This window comes from Plasmodium sp. gorilla clade G2 (assembly GCF_900097015.1).
Source record: "Plasmodium sp. gorilla clade G2 genome assembly, chromosome: 9".
Lineage (NCBI taxonomy): Eukaryota > Apicomplexa > Aconoidasida > Haemosporida > Plasmodiidae > Plasmodium > Plasmodium adleri (nom. inval.).
Window position 1 is genome coordinate 1,135,196 of NC_041701.1, and position 22,463 is coordinate 1,157,658.

The 22,463-nt window shown below is 17.2% G+C and overlaps 2 protein-coding genes across 2 annotated transcripts; one reads left to right on the forward strand and one right to left on the reverse strand.

The window, feature by feature from the left end:
- Window positions 1–444: 444 nt before the first annotated feature.
- On the forward strand, window positions 445–14,324 carry PADL01_0929800 (conserved Plasmodium membrane protein, unknown function; the record flags this gene model as incomplete). The annotated part of the gene is made up of 3 exons (XM_028681988.1): window positions 445–583; window positions 699–14,071; window positions 14,235–14,324. The coding sequence occupies 3 exons, from the start codon at window positions 445–447 to the stop codon at window positions 14,322–14,324; spliced, it is 13,602 nt and encodes a 4,533-aa protein (XP_028538311.1).
- Window positions 14,325–21,748: 7,424 nt separating this feature from the next.
- On the reverse strand, window positions 21,749–22,444 carry PADL01_0930000 (NifU-like protein, putative; the record flags this gene model as incomplete). The annotated part of the gene is made up of 2 exons (XM_028681989.1): window positions 21,749–21,897; window positions 22,015–22,444. The coding sequence occupies 2 exons, from the start codon at window positions 22,442–22,444 to the stop codon at window positions 21,749–21,751; spliced, it is 579 nt and encodes a 192-aa protein (XP_028538312.1).
- Between the last annotated feature and the right edge of the window lie 19 nt (window positions 22,445–22,463).

The window sequence follows — 22,463 nt, forward strand, 5'->3', positions numbered from 1 at the left end:
ATTTCTTTATAAAAAATGTAAAAAATATATGTAAAATAAGATAATTCTTTTATTTATTTATATATTTATATATTTTTATTATTATGAAATTAAATAAAAAAAAAAAAAAAAAATACTTTATTATTCTTCTAAATTTATTAATCTATATATAAATGTTATGGAACATGTTAATTTTAAATGTGTATAAGAAGAATAAACAGAAAAAACTATAGTGTTAAAAATATAAAGAATCTATTTTAAAACGACAATAATGTAAATATTAAGAAGAGTAAAGGAGAAGAAGAAAAAAGAAAAAAAAAAAAAAAAAAAAGGTACAAAATAAAATTTATAACATTCTATCAAAAAATATATACATATATATAATATATGTATATATAGCAATTTTTTAAATTGTAAATAATAATAATAAAATAAAGAGAATGCTATAATTTGTATTAAATAAAAATGGGTAATTGCAAGTCTTATTCTTCTCATTTTAGTGTTAATAAAAACAATACTAATGAATTATATGAAAACTTAATATGTAATTTTATTGAAAAGGATAAACTTTTGTTTTGCCCGAAAGCTTTTGTTATATATGAAGGTAAATATAAATAAATATATATAAGACCATGTCTATTTAGTGTATTTGAAAATGTTTTCTTATTATAATATTATATATATATATGTATGTATGTATATATTTATTTTATTTTTAGTTTTAAAAAGAAAATTGGAAAATAAAGATGAGTTCAGGTATTATATTGTGAGGACGCTCCAGAGGAAGAAAGTTAAGAATGCTTTAATTGGTTTAAATGAAGATTACAACATCGATGTTTTGAATTTTTTATTAAAATTATTTAAAAAGATAAACAATGATTATTATAACAACATATTGAACTTTCAATATAGTAATTATTACAATTATTTTGTTCGTGAAGATTCAAAATTTGTAAGTTTCTCGGAACAAATAAATATCATTCATGACATATATAATTTTGTACGTATGAAATATGTTCTTGAAAACATTTGCTTACATTTATATTTTGAAGTACATGATGATTCTAAAGAAATTTATGAATATACAGAAAAAAAAAATGGGAGTAATAAAAAGATGAGTACAGTAAAGGTAGTAAAAGAAAGATCTAATGATTTATTAAATTTTAAGAAAAAGAGCATAAGTAATACATTAAGAGATAGAAACAATATGATATATTTAATAAAAAACCGTTTTAAAAAAATTGAGAACTTTTGTAAAAATAATTTACATTGTAATGTATTTGAGAATTTTAAAATATATAATATGATGTGTTTATATATTTTAAAAAATAATTATAAAATGAAATGTATTTTATATAATATATTTAGTATTATGTTTTTTATAAATAATTATTTTAATATATATAATAAGGAACCAATTACTAATCATATAAAGAAATTATCATTTAATGAAGACAAATCACAAATAAAAAATGAGTTTTTAAAAAAATTCAATAAAGATGAAATTAAATATTCCTCATCTTTAGAAGATATATATAAAAGTTATTTATTTATTTCTTTATGTCTTAGTTCTGATGAACAAATTAAAGAACATATATTATATAATACAATTATTAATATGAATCAAAATCCAGTACGATTCTCTAAATGTATTAGTGAATTCTTAGATATGTATAATATTTCACAAAAAAAAATGAATACCCTTTTTTCATCAAACGAAATGATAGATAAAAAAGAAAAAAGAAAAAAAAAAAAAAAAAAAAAAATATACGAATGTTCACATAAAACCATACAAAATTCTTATATTAATGATAATTTTATAAATTCCCATTATATTTGTCAAAATCAATATATAAAAAGTATTTTAAATATAGGTAATTCAAATTATCACATAAAAAATAATATGATGATATTCTGTTTTGTCTTATTCGAAAATTCGACTTATATGCAAACTAGTTACAGAATAAATAATATAATGACCGATCAAGAAAAAGACCAAGAAAATGAACAAAAGGAAAAAAAAAAAAAAAAAAAAAAGAAGGAACTGTTATTTAATAAGAGTAAATCAAGTGATGAAATGAATATATCATTGACTGAGAAGAAAAAAAATAAAGTGAAAGAGAAGAAATTCAAATTTAAGTTGAAATTTTATAAAAAGAGCTTGAAAACGGAAAATAATAGTAGTACAAATAACGAACATGAAGAAAATTTACAAAATACATATGAATTAAAAAAAAGCTATTCATATAATAATTCAGATTATAAAAAAATAGATCATATTTCCTTTGATTTAAATAGGATAGGTTTTTTTAGAATTGATTTGTATAATCTTATGCAAGAAAATTTTGAAGACAATATAGATGAAAATATGGATAACTATGTAAAGTTATATACCATAAAAAAAAAAAAAATGAACAATACAGAAGATGAAAATAATAAAAGAGGAAGCAGTAAATACATTTATGTGAAGAAAAAAATTAAAACCAAAAAAGATTATGAACTAATTGAAACTATGAAAGATAATTTCATACATGTTCTTAATGTTTTAAAAACTATGAGAAACAAAGAAATATGTTATATATCATCAGCAAATACTTTTAACGAATCATATGATAAAAATACAAATGATTACAAAACAAATGTAAGTTACACACAAATAGAAAGTATTGATTATTCATTTAAATCTAAAAGTAGTGATAAGACATTTAAAAAAGAAACTGATGTAAATTGTTCAGAAAAGAATGAACATATTCCATCTGATAAAAATGTAAATGAGGAACACAATGATAATGAAATAAATACAATATGTAATGAGAACAGGGAAGGAAAAAATAGAAAAAGTAATGTAAAAATTAATGAAGGAAATAATTTAATAAAACCATTTTTTATAGGAGTGCATGACATATTTGTTCCTTTTGATATGGAAAAACTTATTCTTCATAAGTCACAAGATAAATTTGAATTTAAAGATAAAGAAATAATTAGAACAAAGACTACACCTTTATATAGAAAAATACCTAATCATTCCAGAGTACATGTAAGAAGATGTGATAACCCTATATTAAATCAAAATGAAATAAAAAAGAAACATATAACATCAAAGGGAGCAAACAAAAAATTTCATATTAAGGGAAGAAGTTATACAGATAATGAAAGTTTTTATAAAAGTGTTAATGTAAGAACAAATAAAAGCATCGAACCAAATGAAAAAGATGATTCATATAATGTTTTTTATGGAAATGGAGAAAGTGAATTACTGTTTAGTAAAGATAGCTTAAATTTTGATAATATTTATGAGAATCCAACCTTAATGAATATATTTGAAGAAATGAAATATAGAGAACAAACAGAAGAATTATTAAAACTATATAATTTTACTACAAAAAAAAAAAACATGAACGAATTTTTAAATAAAGTAAAAATATATGGTAAGACAATATGTATTAAGGATACACCTACAGAAAATAATGATGATATATATACTGATTATAATTATTATAATAATTATAATTATTATGATAACGATGAATATGATAATGATGAATGTGATAATGATGAATATGATAATGATGATGTTAGTAACAATAATCGTTATGAATATGAAAAACATTTAACATTTTTTAATAGAAGTAAAATGAAAAGTATTGCAACATATGAAGATATGGAGAAAATAAATTCAAAAAATAAAGCAAAAGCACAAAATAATAAAGAAAAGAATTCTATTGATGATGAAATAGATATGGAAAATTATGAAGATGATATAGGACAAAATAATGATGATGATCTAAATAATATTAATAACGATGAAGAAGATGAAAAAATAAATGAAAATTTTTTTAAAGATTCTTTAAAAATATTTATACAACACAAACCAATGGGTGAAATGTGTAATTTTGTTAATATGAAATATATACATATTTCTTTTAATATGTATAAAGTATATGAAGGGAAAAAAAAACTAATACTTAGTACATATACAAATAATGAAAAAAGTGATTCATTACAAAAAGATAATGAAAAGGTAAAGGAAAAAAATAATATAAATGATAATATAAATGGTAATATAAATGATAATATAAATGGTAATATAAATGGTAATCTAAATGGTAATAAAAATGGTAATATAAATGATAATATAAATGGTAATATAAATGATAATGTAAATGATAATATAAAAGATAAAGAGGATGAAACTAAATGTGTGGGAAAAATAGAATATAATATTACCTTAGATAAAAATGAAAATTTTAAATATATAATAGATTTAATATTTTTGCATTTAAATTATAATAGATGTTATTATATATATATACCCAAAAGGCTGTTAGTTAATTTTATGAATAAAGGTGGAATTCCAGAAGATAATATATTTCTTAATTCTATGAATTGTAATTGTGATATAGTTTTAGAAAATTTATATATCATTGATCCTAATGATTGTATTCCGAATAATAATTTAACAAATATATCTATTCCTTTATATTTTGAAAAAATCCATTTTGTCGAAATTGTTTTATTTCTTTTATGTGATGTATTAAAAATATATAATAAAATAAAAAAACTAAAAAAATATTTTGAAAAGAAATGTATAGAATTTATAAAATTATTTTATGATTATTTTGATACTCAATTGAAAAAGGTAAATTATGAATATTGTAAAGAAAAAAAAAATAATATATTATCACTTCCTAATGAACTTTTAAAAAAAAGAGGTTCCAAAAAATTAGAGAATTATACTATGTTAAGTAGTGGTATTAACATTTCTTCATTAAGGCATATTTCAAATTTGAGTGAGGAAAAATATATTACTACTAAAGAAGATAATAATAATTATTATAATAATAATATGGATATTAAATCATTAATAATTAATGTTTCATCTACATTAATTTCAGAAAATTGTACAACTAATGTTAACAACCAGGTGAATAATATGAATCAAGAAAATGATGATGATGATTCTAAAAATAAGAAAAAATCAAACAACACCACAACCAACAACAACAACAACAATAATAATAATAATAATAATAATAGCAATAATGATAATATTATTTTTAATAATAATTTTAGTACATATAAATGTAATGGTGAAAATCCTTTCGATATTGGATATAAATATAATAATATTTATATAAAAATAATAGACGTAAAATTATATGATTTTATTTTAGATTATCTAAACTATATAAAAGAAAATAATAGTTGTTATTATTTATGCCCATATATATTTGTTTATAAATTTAAAGGACTTTGCTTCCTTTTTGTTCCTGTATGTAACAACTTTTATTTACTTTTTTATCATTTCTTTTTTCATTTCCTTAATTGTTCAGATTTTTTTAGTTTCAAAAAATGTTTTAATCGAAATATTAATAATAATGATGATGTTTCCAAAATACAACATGCTGTACCCACGAATCATAATTTTCTATATATTAATAATATAATTAAAATATTAAATATACATAAGAATAATAAAATGTATGTGAAATATATTTCATTAAACAAACAAATGCAAAATAAAGAAACTGTATATTATTATAAATGGATTAAAAGCAAAATTGTTATTGATATTAGAAACTCTTTTTCATCTCCATATTTTATTCGTACGAAGAATTTTATTAGTTTCATTGAAAATACAAATTTAAATATATGTCTAAGGAAATTATATTTAAATAAAGATTGTGCATTTTCTGTAAAACTTGATAAAAAGAATAAGAATAATGAAAATTCATCTGCTTTTAATGATATCATATGTTTGTTTAACCAGTATTTTAATATGTTTACTTATTTCTATGATGAAAAAAAAATAAGTAGAAATAATGAATTATTTCGTCACAGTAGATATATAATTATCCCATATTTTAATGATATTTATATTAATCGAAATAACTTACTTATTTATTGGAAAATGTTAGAAGATTTTAAAAATGCTAAAACGGAGAATAAGACTAATGATTCCAATAATAGAAATGACAATGATAATTATAATAGCAGTAATCAAAATATTAATTATAATAATACAAATAACAGTAATGATAAATGTTTGAAGGAAGCTGAAAAAAATGAATATCAAAATAAATATGGAATGAACGAAAATATAAAGGATGATGACTACTACTATAATAAGAATGATTATGAAACGAAAAATCTTAAATATTTTTTTATTTATAATATATATGAAGTCCATAGAGATATCTTCATAAATTATTTTTATTTGTTATTAAACAAAATAATAGTAGAAGCTGTAAAAGAATTAAAAATAAATAATTTTTTAAGTATTCATAATTTATTACAATTATTAAATAATTATGAAATAAATTTCAATATGTTTTTTTGGGTATTATATGATAATTATATAAATATTTATAAAAAATATAGTGTTCATACAGAACTTGTAAATTTTTTTAATAATAATAATCCAAATAAAAGTTACGTTCTCGATTCTTTTAAAAAACAAAAATTTAATTATTGTAATAAAAAGAAGTTTTATGTAAGACGGATTTTAGTATTTTGCACATGTATATTATTATCTATTATATGTAGAAATATATGTGAATTTTTTATAACAGAATTAAATTATTCTTATGAAAATGTATTCAGTGTGATATCTTACTTTTTCTTTTCTAATAAGAAGCTTCCTCAAATAAATGATGATATAAATTTGAATTTTTTAAAGTCAATTTATTTTAATTTATTTGTATCCTTAAGCTTTGTTTTGCAATATATCCCATTAAATGTCCAATACTTAAATTTGTTTAAACTTATAAAGAAAGTAAGAAAATATAAATTTATTTTAGCTATGTGTTTAAATCATATATGTGGTATGAATATACCTTTTTACCTTTTTTGTGAACTTTATAAGTTACCTTTACCTATGTTAAATGATTTCTTTTCTTTTAATAAAAAAATGTGGAATCATTGTTCTAATAATTCCGAATTAACAAATTCAATAACTTTGAATGAATTAGAAGAAAATTATTATGATGAAATTGATTTGAAAATGGATGAGAAAGAAAGTATTCAATGGATAAACGACAATTTTGATTTTAATATATCAAATGATTCCTTACGTCTTTTTAAAAATAAAAAGATAAATAGACAAATATATAAATGTTTTCATTATAAAACAGAACACAATAAATATAAGAATCTTATAAATCTTATGATTAAGTTGAATTTTAATTCATGTCCTAATTTATATACATTTCATAATATTGAACACGCTTCAGATAATATATTAACTTATTCTACATATAACAATCTTTTTAAATTCAAACAAAATAATTATAATTATAATAATAATAATGATCATAAAAATGATGATACGAATGCTGATTTTTTCATAATTATTTTTTCACATTTTCTTAATTTCATATACCAATTTTGGAATAAAGGAATTTGTGAAGTAAGTGAGTATCAAACATTACGTAGTGCAAGCTATTCAAGTCAAGATATAGAATATTCAAATAAAATACAAAAAAACAACAAATTAAATAATATAAATATAATTATGCAGAATACCTTAGATTATTGTGAAAAAACAAATGAATATTTAAGAGAATCAAGTATACTATTAGAATATTATAATATTTTTAAAGCAAGTACTTGTTTACAATTGTGGAATCAACAAAATATAATGGAAAATGATATTTTTGATTGTCTCTTACATATCATAGAAATGCATTATCCTCATTTATTAATTATTCTTCCAATCTTTTTGAAAGAAAATTTTAATCTCTTAACATATGATATAAAAGTATATCTAATAAACATATTTTTCTTTATTTTTATTAAAACAGATAAATATAAAATATATAAACAAAATAATAAAAAAAAGAAACATTCAGGAAGTTTATACAATAAAATTATGAATAGTACAAATTTTATAGAAAATACTAACAATGTCATATTGCAAGATGATAAAAAGGGTCCTAATGAAGTATTAAAACATTCATCATTTTCGAAGGATATTTTTATGGACCCATATGATTATGCAAGCAGAAGGAATTTTTTCGAAATGAAATCTGAAATGAATACTGGATCATATAACAAAATGAATATTGGATCGTATAACAAAATGAATATTGGATCATATAACAAAATGAATATTGGATCATATAACAAATTCAATTATGAAACAGTTGACGATTTAGAATATGAATCTGAAAACAAAACAGATATACATAATAGTATAGAATCCGAAAGTGCAACTGAAAGTGATATGGAGATAATATATGAAAATAATACAAATTGGAATAATATTCATAATGACAAACTAAAAATAATTTTATTAAATAATGATTATAATATGTATTTAATGCAATTTTTTTTCAAAATTGTTTTACGAATAGTTCCATTTTTTAAGGTAAAGAATCAAAAGAAACCTGTAAATATGATGAAATCATCTATAATATACAACATCGCAATTATATTAAATATGCTAAAATCATTTAAGAATATTATATTATCAACAAAAAATAATTTCTGTGTATTTATTTATTATTTTTTTATAAAAGGATATATATCATTATTTTTAGTGAATATAAACAGAGCCCAAAAATACTTTAAAAAAGTATTTCTTCTTCTTTTATTTTTTTTTGGAAATCCAATGTGTTCTTTAAACTCTCATCCATTTTTGTTATATGTTACATATATTTTATATTGTTTAACTGTATTATCCAAATTAAATATGGGGAAATTTTATGAAAGTGTTCAAAAAAGGGGAATAAAGTTGTTTAAGAATAATAATTATGATAAAGACGAACAGTTATGTAAAGACAATAATGATAATAGCAATGATGATGATAATGATAATAATAATAATAAGAAGAAGAACAACAACAACAAGAACAAAATTTATTGTAAAAATGAAAATACTGAAAATGAATCTTTTAATATGAAGAATAAAACATATAATTTTGACCCTAAAAATTATATCATTGACAATAAAATGCGTAATAATATTAATTATGAGGATAAAGAAAATGATACTTTATTTAGTGAAGAAGACATATCCATAAATAATATATGGCTAAAACAGAAATATGAAATATGGATGCTTTTAGAAATACTTCGCTCAATTAAAAACAATTATATAAAATTTAACAATAATATATATTTAGTACCTTTGAATTATTTGTTTATAAATATAAAAAAACTTTTGAAACAATGCATACAAGAAAAGAAAAAGATTAAGACAGTTGATAATGCAAATAACCATTATAATAAAGAAAAGCATTTTAGAAAAAATAGTAACGGAATGGATTTAATAAAGAAAGATGAATATGATGTTAATTCATTTTTAATGAATACTGTTAATATAAAAGATAAAGTACCAGATCAAAACTTATTAATAAATATCAATAACAGTTATTTAGCATTATATCCTACAACTGAAAATGTAAATGTTCCAGAAGTTCATATAAATGAAGATATTGATAAATCATTTTTATATTATTCGGAATTAGAAAAAGAACAAAGAGAAACTAATAGTTTTTATAATAATGAAGAGTATGAACAAATGAAAAATTCCAATATTGTAGAAATTGGAAATCCTATAATTAAAGATAATGAACAAGCCAAAGAAGAATTATATAAAAAAGGTAAACCTAGAGAATGTGAAGATGAAAACGAACATGAAATAAATGAAATGGAACAAGAAAATAATACATATTTTTTAAATTCTCGAAAATCAACAAATAATTTTTATTATAATGAAGAAAATAAACCTAGAAAAAATAAGAATAATAAAAAAATGCATTATGGATACATTGATAAAAAAGACATTTGTAACATATTATTATATAACTTAATATTTATTAATAAAATGAACAAAAAATTAAATAATTGCAACAATATTGGTTATTACCATTTTAAATATTGCAACTTTAAAAAAATTGTTATAAATTACAATAAGTATTATAAAATGATATTGGAAGCGTTTAAGAGTAAATTATGCAAAAATTATTATGCCTACACATTTGGAAATAATGAAAATGGAACACTTGCTATTGGTAAACCTTCTTATCTAAAGCTATCTCCAACTATTGGTTCACTTGGATATGATAAAAATAAAAAAAGTATAAAACAAGGTAACGATTTTTGGTTTACGAATAATTTGCAACTACTCCCAATTAAGATTAAAAAAATATGTATGAATGAAGGAATGATTTCATTGATTGATAAAAAACATAATTTATATATTGCTGGTAATAATACATTTCTTGGATCAAAAAGTGAATTCTTTTTTAAAAAGGTAAAGTCAAAAGATAATTATGTAGGAGAAAATGTACATGGTAAATCAAAAAAAATACATGACAAAATAAAAATAGATAAATTCTTTATGAATTTAAGATTAAAAAAAATTAAAAAAGAGGAAAAGGAATTCCTTGATTACAATAGTTCATCTGGAGATAGTGATAATGTCCTATTTGAAAAATCGTTATCATATAACGGAACGACAAAATTTTTAAAACGTTTAATTTTTCAAAATGATAATTTTTCAGTATTTGATAGAAACAATGATGATACAGTATATAAAAAAGCATGTGCAAATACCATGGGTGTATCCATAAATATGATATATGATAATTTTAGTTCTTGTGAAAGTGACATACATTCATCTATTGATAGTGATGATAGTGATGCGACGTACATTAAAGTTAGTGATATAGAAGAAATAAATAAAAATTTAAGTATTAATACTTTATTAAATAATGATGAACATAAATCTTTCTATGTACAAAAAAAAAGCTATTCTCTAAAAAAGGTGTCTATAGATGATATTAATATATATAACAGCATATTATACTATTCATCTTATGATAATCAGTATTTAACACATATTCTTCCGAACTACATTTCTTCTGTAAAAATTATGAACAAATATTGTAAAAAACTTTCGTATGATTATTATAAAGAAAAAAACAATACAAACTTAAAATATCAAGAAAAAAATGTACACGGAGAAAAAAAGAATTATGATGAATATGAAAATTCACAAAGATATTTAGAAGAATCCGAGCATGGAAAAACTAGTAAAGGGTATTATAAGAATAATAGCATGATGTCATCAAGAGGAAAAGTTGATAAACTCTTAATGGAAAATAATGTAAATAATTTTAAGTTTATTTATAATTTTATACATGATATTAAAAATAGAATAAAATTTATTGATATTTATAACGGTTCAGATTTTGTTATATCAATAAACAATTTTGGTCATGTATATGCATGGGGAAATAATAAATATGGATGTTTAGGAACTGGTGATACCATTAATAGATACGTTCCTACATTAATTGACCCAGGTTATTTCTTTTTATATGATTTTGAAAAGTTACAAATACATACAAGTTACAAAACAGAAATTTCAATAAAAGGTATCGAAAAAACAAATAGCATGTGTAATGAAAATATTTTGTATAATTCTTTATTACAAGAAGCAATTAAAAAAAATATTTATCATAAAAATATAAAAGTTCAAAATAATATAAAAGAATCCTTTATTAAATGTAATGAGGCGGACTGTAGATCTGTTAATTCAAATAATTTCGTAAGTCCAAATAAACATTTTAAAGATGACCTTTTAGTGACATTAAAAACAGATAATATTTATACATCAGAACACATGCTTAATTTTGAAAACATAAATGTTGACAATGTAACGATAAGTGTACAAAAAATTTACGTTCCCATTAGTTCCATTTTTTGTGGTAATAATCATGTTTGTGCATATTCAAATGGATCCATATTTATGTGGGGTGAACAAAAATTAGGTCAAACATCCACACCTTTTGAAAATATCTACTTTGATATTTATAATAAATTACCAAAATCAGATAGTGATTCAGATAATAATTATAAACTAAAAAAAAATGAAAAAAGAGAAAGTAAAAAGAGTAAAACAAATGATTTCTTATCTTCAAGTTCTTCAGAAGAATATTACCTTAATTTATTAGATAGGAAAAAACTTGAAAGTATGAAAAATAGATATAACAAAAATAAAATTTTATTTTGTAAGAAAAAAATTAGCTTTAGTGTAAAAAACCCAATGCAAAATTATTATAACATAACTAATGATGAAATATTCCTTAATAACAGAAAATTAAAATTGTCTTCTAATTTAAATGCAACAAATAAAATTAAAAAGAAAAAAGTTAACAACAATTTAGTTCTTATACCCATTCAAGTTTGTGTATTTAATTTATCCTATAGAGTAAGAAAAAAAATAACAAATAGTACAAATGACAAATACGTCAGTAATAAATCCAATGAAAATGAAGAAAAATATGAAAAAGAAACGTTAAAGAATTCAAATTATGATTTTAATAGTTTTCCAACTGGTCAAAATAATGATCGCCACATTAAGAATGAGAATATAAATAAAAATTCTGAGGGAAATGTATCAACACAAAATTCAAAATTAAAAAATTCTAGTACTACTACTAATAATAATAATAATAATAATAGTGATTATACAAGAGTTTATGATTTTCTTGAATCATTTATAAAAGGTGAAATTGTAAATATGTATATGAACATTTTTAGAAATGATATAAATATATATACAAATATTCCTAATAATATTAATATAAATCCATACATATACGGAATGAATTTTTACGATTACAATTTTTATAATGAGAAATATAAGAATTTTCAAAATAATTTAGGAGAGGGAAGAAATGAAAATGAATTTAATGCCAATAATAATGCTCAAAAGAATTCATATTTTTCATCAAATGAAAATTATAATAAATATAAAGATGACACTTTAAATAAAAAAATGAACGATGAAAAATATACTAATAAAAATGAAGATGAATATGCTAAATCATCCAAAAAAATCGATCTACTTAATATTGAAGATCCAAATAAGTTTGTAAAACTCATGAAAGAAAATGAAATGATTAACCCACAAATATATGAATACATTGATAAGGAAGAAACTGTATGTATTAACATTAAATTAATTATTTTCTTATTTTTATTTATAAAGAAAAAGTACATGACTATTTTCTTGAACAGTGTTCAAATGGTGGCAAATGTGTCATGTGGTGAGGCTAATACCGTAATAACATGCTTCAAAAAAAGTATTTATGATAAATATTACAAATATATAATCAAAAATATTACATGTTTAGAAAATTATAAACATTTAGAAAGTACAAAATTGAAGTCAAAATTAAAATTAACGTATCCAGAATATTATTTTAGTTCAGCAAGTGAAAACAGTGAACATTTTTATAGAAACGATATATATGATGTTAAAAATTATACAACTTCAATTGTAAATTGGGGAGATAAATCATTTGATGAATACAAAATAATAAATTCTGCATATTCTCGTTCTGATACATCTCGCTTTTATCATATGATAGATGAAATATTAGAAAATTATATGTGTATTTATGTATGTGGTAGGGATACAAATAATAATTTATGTGTCAATCATATTAATCAAAGTTTATACACATTTACCCGAATAAGTAATAATTTTTTTTATTACAACTTTAACAATTTTCTATATTTATATAAATATAATTATTATTTGTATTATATACATAAAAATAAAGTTCATATTAATCATAACAATGATGTATCATACATTCAAAACAATCCTCTTACCTTATTTAAGAATAAATTTAACATAATAAATAATAAAGATGATAATATGAATCTGAATCAATCTAATTCAAAATGTCAAGGTGTTTCACCAAAACAATTTATAATAATAAAAAAAATTGTTTGCAGTAATATTGTTACATGCTTAATTGATATATATAATAATGTTTATATTGCTGGTGATATAAAACATTATTTTCCAAACCATTTTCATCATATTGCATATGCATCATCACCTTTTGTTAAAATCAATTTGAATAACAATAAAACAATAAAAAATGTATCAATTAGTCAAAATAACATATTTTTAGTATATGACGACAATAGTTTAGAAATATTGGGTTATAATGATTATATCGATTTCTTTGAATATAATCATCCTATATTTTTTACGAACAAACATAATCATAAACATTCATATAATATTGTGAATATTAAAAAATCAGATTTCTTGGTAAAACAAGTAAGTAGTTATAAAGTTATACAAATTTATATTAATATTTTTATAATGTTTTTTTAATATTTTAAAATTTCATTCTATATTGATTCTTATACATGTACTAAAACAATATTATGATATTATATATACATTCGGTATAATATATGTATTTTTTTTTCATTTGTAGATTCAAACAGGAAACAATTGTGCTGTAATAGTTATGAAAAAGAAAAAAGGCAAAAAAAATAGGAAAAAATCAATTAAATACTTTAATTAATTTTAAATATATTTCACATTTTTCGTATCCATATATATAATTTTTTTTTTTTTTTTTGTTTCGTTGTTTGTTTCATTTATTAATATATATTTCTTTTTTTAATAAATTGTTTTTCTTTTTTGTTATAAAAAATGTTTATTTCCTCATGTTTAATATTATTTTTTGGAAAAAATATGAATACACACATAAAGGAAATAACATCTATTTGTTATGTTCGTATAACCAGATTGTTTTATTAATTTGTATATTGAAAAATTCAATTTTTTAAAACACAACTTAATTATTATCTATATTTATATGATAATTATTAAAAAGAAATAATCCTATTTTTCTTATTATAGTTAAGGTGTTTTTTTTTTTTTTTTATTGATGATATAGTTTGCTAAATGATCAGCATATATAAATACGAAAATATTCTTAAAACATTAAAATATATAAAAATTTTAATTGATTTATATATAATTAATAAATAATGCCCATAATAAAAAAAATATTATATATATATGTATAATTAATATTGAACAATGTTTTTTTCAGTAATCATTTAATTATTGATTATTGTTGATATAATATTTCGAAAATAGAAGTATTAGATTAATTTTCTTTTTCAAGAATACATTTATAATATTTTTACTTTATTATTAATACTTAAGCATTAAATTAGAAAAAGAATTTATGAAATACATTAGTCAAATTTATTGTCTATATATATATTTTTTTTTATTATTATTCCTATATTATTTTTTTTTTTAATATATGTACTTTTTTCTTTTTATGTATTTCCTTAGGTAAATATAAAAGGATTTTTTTTTTTTTTCTTAAAAACAGTTATATAGTATTTATTATTATGTATAGAATTCATAATACAATATATATAATCTATAATTAATTTATTATTTTCATAGAATAAACATGTATTCATGTTAATATCATAAAAAAATATATTGGTGACCTAGTTTTTTGTTGTCTATATTATATTAGTATATATAAAATCAATAATATATATATATATAATATAATTAATAAATTCAATAAATATATTAACTCCTTTTTTAAGGTTTTTATTATATAAGGTTGTATACTTCCTTTTTTATTTAAAATAAAAAAATTAAGGAACATCATCTCCAATTATTAAGTATTAAAAGTAAATGAAACGCATTATTTATATGGTAATTGTTATTTAATTAAAACATTATTATAAAGTTATATTATTGCTTAATGCATTCATATATAAAATTAAGATAACATTATTAATCTATATAAGGTTTACGAGTTTTATTATTTAAATATAATTGCAAAATATTGAAAGATGAATATCTATTTGAAAATTAAAAATTTTGTATTTACTTATTATCCACTTACATTTTTTTTATAAATTAAATATTGAACATTTATAAAATATGGATCATTAACTTAATTTTACAAAGTTGCCATAATATTCAACCATATAAATTTACATGTGATTCTATTAAAAAAAAAATTAATCGCAATTATACAAATCATATGTTTCATAAAAAGATGTTCTATTATAACCTTGGTCATTTTTATAAATATTAATATTTTAATAAAAAAACAATTATATAATGTTAAAACCTTCAAAGTATATTTAGTATTTTTATTATTTATATTTTAAAAGATTTCTTATTTATATAGGAACTAACACACATTATAATATTGAGATCATTGCATTCTAAAAGATTCCTTTGTTCATGAAGGTTTTATATATATATATATATATCCATCTGTTCTTTTCTATATTGCTAAATATATATGTGTATATAATTTAATAATTACATTTCAGAAAAACATATTGTATATTTTTATAAATTACACATTTAACAAAAAAATTTAGTAATATATTATTAAATAATTTTCAATACATTAATTACAATTCACTAGAGGTAAATATAATAATATTTCAATGAATAAAAAGAATCATGCATGTTATAATCCACAAAATGTATATGTGTAATGATTTAAAAGTTAAATTATACTATTACATCAAAATTACATACAGATTGTATATTTTTACATACATTTCATATACTAAGTTGGAATACAAAAACAAAAAAATAAATTAATTCAAATAACTGAATGTGTGTAATTATAAAATATCTCATAATAATACAGATGAAATAAATATTGTTATGGATTCATTTGCAATGTATACTTCTAAATAAATATTGATTTCATTCTATAATATTTATAAATTTATATATAAGGTCTATATATATGTGATTATTTATTTAAAAAATATATAATATAAATATATATAATATATGTGAAAAAATATATGAATTTCTAATTATAATTTCCATTTAAAAATTTTACTTTAATATAAAAATATAAGATATTAATAATACATAGTAATATGTAAAATATATTTTATAAATAATAATTTAAATTAATAAGAAATATAATAAATTAAATAATTAATAATAATAAATATATATAATATTTAATAAATAAAAATAAAATTTTAAATAAATAAATATATATATTAATATAATAATTAAATATAAATAAAATTAAATAAAATAAATTTTAATTAATTAAAACATATATATATATACAAAATTAACAAAAATTAATTTAAAATAATTAAATTATTAATAATATTTTAATTTAATTATTTATAAATTATTTTAAAAAATATATACAAAATAATAAAGTATATAATATAAAAATTGTTGATTAAAAAAAAAAGTAAATAATTATATATATATAATAAATAAATAGTTAAAATTAAATTACAAATAAAGTAATTAAATATAATATTAAATAAAAATAATAAATATATAAATAATTATATATATATAATTAAAATTTAATATATTAAATCATTTATAATTAAATAAAATAATAATAAATTAATTAATTAAAATAAAATAATAATAAATAAATTATAATAATTAAATAATTAATAAATATAACATTAATTAAATAATAAAATTTTTATAAATTAAATACATAAAATATATAAAATAAATATTATAAATATTAATTATTTATAATTAAAAATTAATAAATATATTATTATTATATATAATTAATTTATTATAAACATATAAATAATTATTTTTATTATAATATTTAATAAAATTTATTATATATTTAATTATATTCATTATAATTTAATAATATAATATAAAATAAATTGTTTAATTATTAAAATATATTTAAATATAAATAAATATATTAATTTATTATTCTACTTTATTAAATTAAATATATTATATGGATGTGTAAAATTAATATATTATTTTAATTAATTAATAATAAATAACATATTAATATATATATACATTAATAAATATTATTATTAATTTATAAATATTTATTTTAATTATAATAAAATAATATATATATATATATAGTAATTAATTAAATAACAATAATATATTTATTTAATTTTATTATTAATATTTATTTTAATTATATTTAATTATTTTATTTTTTAAATAATAATTATATTATTTATATTAATTTTTATTTTTTAATATTACTTATATAAAATATAAATATATATTGTCTTTTTATATTATTTTATATTATATTTAATTATTAATAATTAATTTAAAAAAATAAATATTAAATAATATTTAATTAAATTAAAATTTATTATATACATGAACTAAGTATTATTAAATAATATTAGAATATTTAATTTAATTAATATTAAAATTAATATACCTTTTAAATTAAATAAACATTTTAAGTTTATTTATTATATAATTAATTAATTTTATTTATTTTGTTTAATAAATATATTTAATTAATAATTTATTTTTATATTTATTTAATTTAATTAATTATTAATTTATATATTTAATTAATTTATTTTATTTATTTAATTTAAATAATTATTAATTTATATATTTAATTAATTTATTTTATTTATTTATTTAATTGAATTTATTAATATTATATATTTAATTAATTTATTTAATATATTATTTATATATTATTTATTTTATTTAATTAATATGTTTATTTATTTTATTTCATTAATTTATTTTATTTATTTAATTATTATATTATATTATATATATAATTTATTTTATTGATTAATTTATTTTAATTATTTAATTAATTATTTTTTTATTTAATTAATATATTTATTTAATTTATTTTATTTATTATATTTATTAATTATTTATTTAATTTAATTAATATATTTATTTATTTTATTTAATTAATATTCATTTAATATATTTAATTTAATTTATTTAATTATTTTATTTATTTAATATTTATTTAATATATTTATTTAATTATTTTATTTATTTAATATTTATTTAATATATTTATTTAATTATTTTATTTATTTAATATTTATTTTAGTTATTTAATTTAATTTATTTAATTAATATATTTAATTTAATTTATTTAATTAATATATTTATTTAATTATTAAATTTATATATTATTTTATTTATTTATAATTAATTAATTTATATATATAATTATTTAATGTATTTATTTTATTTAATAAATTTTTTATTATATATTAATTTAAATTAATTATTAAAAAATAATAAATTAAAATAATGTTAATAAATATATTGTTTTAATTAAAATAAATAATATAAGAGTATATTTTTAATGTGTATTAATTTTAATATATAATTAATATATTATAATTATAAAAAATATATATTTAATATTAATAAATTAATTTAATATTTATAAGAACATTACATTTATATATATTATTTCTATAAAATATTAAAAATATAATTTTTATAAGAACAAATGATTTATATATATATATATGTGTATTTTAAATTCTAATGCTTTTTTAATTTTATATCTATTAAGAAAATTATACAAGAAACATATTCTTTAGTTCTATAATATAATACTATTGTCTTTTCGATGAAATATATATTATATATTAAAAAAAAATAATAATAATTTTTATTTGTGCATAAAATTTTGAGATTTTATAAATGATGTATATTTTTTTTTTAATGTACTTGTGTCAATATTTATTATAATTATTTAGAATATATGTATATGTTCTTTGAGTTCTAAAAATTATTAAGAATTAAAATGTATATATAATTTTTAATAATTGTGTTAATGTACCTTATAAGACCTTCGAATATGTAAAAAATACATTTATACTTCTATTTTTATGAATTTCTATAATATGATGTATATAAGAAAAACAATATGTTAATAATATGTTTATGATTAAGAGAAATTATTAAAATCATTACTCCAATTCAAAATAACGTAGAAGGAATTAATTTAAATTAGCATTTCCCTTCTATATAAACTGAAATTATAAATTTATTCTTAACAATAATAAAACAAATGTAAACATAAGAATGTGTAAATATATTATTACATGTATATATTTGAATACTTAAAATATTAAAAGAACAAAATATATTAATCTTTAAAAAAATTGAAGAAATGCATGTAATTCTATAAATAATTTGAAGATATTATTTTAACAATATACATATTTTTTATGTTTCAAATGCAACAAAGCCTATTATTTTATCTTTATCTATATTTCTGTTATATACACTTTTTAATAGTAAATGATGTTATATATATTTTTTTATATATATTTTTAATAAAAAATTGCGTAAAAGGAATTTAAATTCTTTTACCTTTAATAAAGTTATTCTATTTCTTTGAAATAATTTATATATAGAATCTTTTTTTTTTTATATTTTTTTTCATGTTTAAAAACTTTCTTGTTAAATTTTCGTGTACATTCCTCAATAAATGAGTATGTTATTGGAATTTTCCTAAATATATTTTTCATGGATACATTAAAATTCATTATTTTACTTTTTTATATTTGATTAGATACACATTTCGTTTAACGTTTACTTTAATCAGGAAATATTTTGTTCTACATTTTATATATATAGTTCAATGTGCATAGTTTGAAAATATTTTTTATTTTTATAAGAAAGGATACTTTTTGTATTATGTAAAATTTCCATGGAAATACTTTTGTTCTTTTTATTTATTTTCTTTTCATATTTCGAAAACTACAAGCCCCTTATTGTTCATTTGTTTTTTTTAATTTATATTCCTTTTCTTTGAAGTTTTAATATTTATAGATTCCAAAAAAAAATGAAATATGTTTCACATTTATTTATGTAAATATTTTAATGTTTTGAACATTTCCAAAAATTTCAATGGAGAAGTATATTAATTTTTTAATGACATCTAATTTTTTTATATTTTCAAAAAAAATAAGAACAGAATGATAATTATTTGTTGATATAGTTTATGTTTTTTAACAGACATTTTTTATTAGTATAATTTCTTATATATACATTTAATATATATGTTGTTTAATCATATAAAAACAAATAATGATATTTTTTCAAAAGATATAAAACATAAAGTACAATATGGCTATCCATAATTTGTATTATTAGAAAAATCTTAAAAAAAGCAAAGTAAAAATAATACAATTGTATTATATAACAAATGGTATTTTAAGGTATATATTAAATAGTCTTAATTGTTTTTCACAACTATTATATAGTATGTAGAATTTATATTTCATTTAAAAATGAAAATAGTTAATAGTTTGAAAATTCTAAATGTTATATATATTTCTTATGAAAAGTAAAAAAAAATAAAAGGACAATTAAAAAACAAATGTGATCCATATTATTTAAGAATGTTGTGTTTTTTGAAAAATGTAAAAGACAAATATATAAATAATATATAATTTAAGTAATGAAAACAAATAAAAAGAAACTAATGAAACATGAAGAAAAATAAATTATATAAACTAAAATAATATAATAATGTGATTATATATTTAGTTATTATGTATATTTTTTATTACATAAAAAATATTTGGTTGTATTTTGTATATATATTCATTCACAAAAAAAAAAAAAAAAAAAAAGCATAATATATATATATATATATATATTATGTGAAGTTAATCCAAAATTAAATTGTGTATTACTTTTAATAATTATTTTTTAATTTTTTATTGTATTTTAATATTTCTTGGGAAATACATAATATTATCTAAAATATGTTATTACAACATACCGTTGTTGAATATTTTATGTATATATCTTGTTAAAGAAAGGTAAATTTTTTTCTATAATGAAGTATATTATTGAGAAATTAAAATATGACTAGAAATACTACGCATTTTAGAAATTATTATAACATTTCTGTGTATTTAAGAACATAATGTAAAGACAAGATTATTATTTTTGTAATATCTTCAAATGTAGAGATATGTTATGTGGTATATTCAAAATTTATTATATGTCGACAATGCTATGATAAATGAATTTTATTTTATTTTTTATATAAATTAATAAAAGTCCCTTCTACATCTAATCAAATAATATTTTTTGCAATATATATATATATATATATATATATATATATTAAAAAATTTTCTTTTTTTTTCTTATTTAAAGAATTATGCCATCTTTTGAAACATTTTTTATCTCTTTAATTTCAGATATATAATACGTTAGCATGTTTTTTATCATATACTGTAGGGTTACTTCACTTTGTGCACATGTAACACATGCTCCTTCTAACTGTACGTAAACTATACCTAAGAAGTTAAAAAATTAAATAATACATAAATAATTACAAAATGATAAATTGGTAATATATAATAAAAATTATATATATATATATAATATGTAAAATATGTGATATTATGTTTTACCTTTATCTACATCAAAACAAATAAATTTAATATCTCCACCATCATTTAGAATTATTGGTCTTACTCTTTTCTCTATTAATAATTTTATACTGCTTATAATTTCCATAATATCTTCATTGTCTTTATATATTTTTTCATTTTTAATTTTTTCCAATACAGGAATGATGTGTTCTTCATTAGTACTCTTGTTGTCTATATTTTTTTCAAAAGTGTCAATGAATTTGTTTATTTCATTTATATAATTTATATAATCAGAATTATTTATTATGGAAAAAAACCTTGTGTTTGTACTTTTTTTTGTCACTATATATTTATTTAGCGCTTTTGTTATGTAATTTGAAAATTTCACATTTTTATAAATATTAAAGTGGAAAGTCCGCATCATGCATAACGAGTGTCTATACGAAAAAGCATTTTTAAAATGAATCATCTTTTCTTTTTCTTTTTCT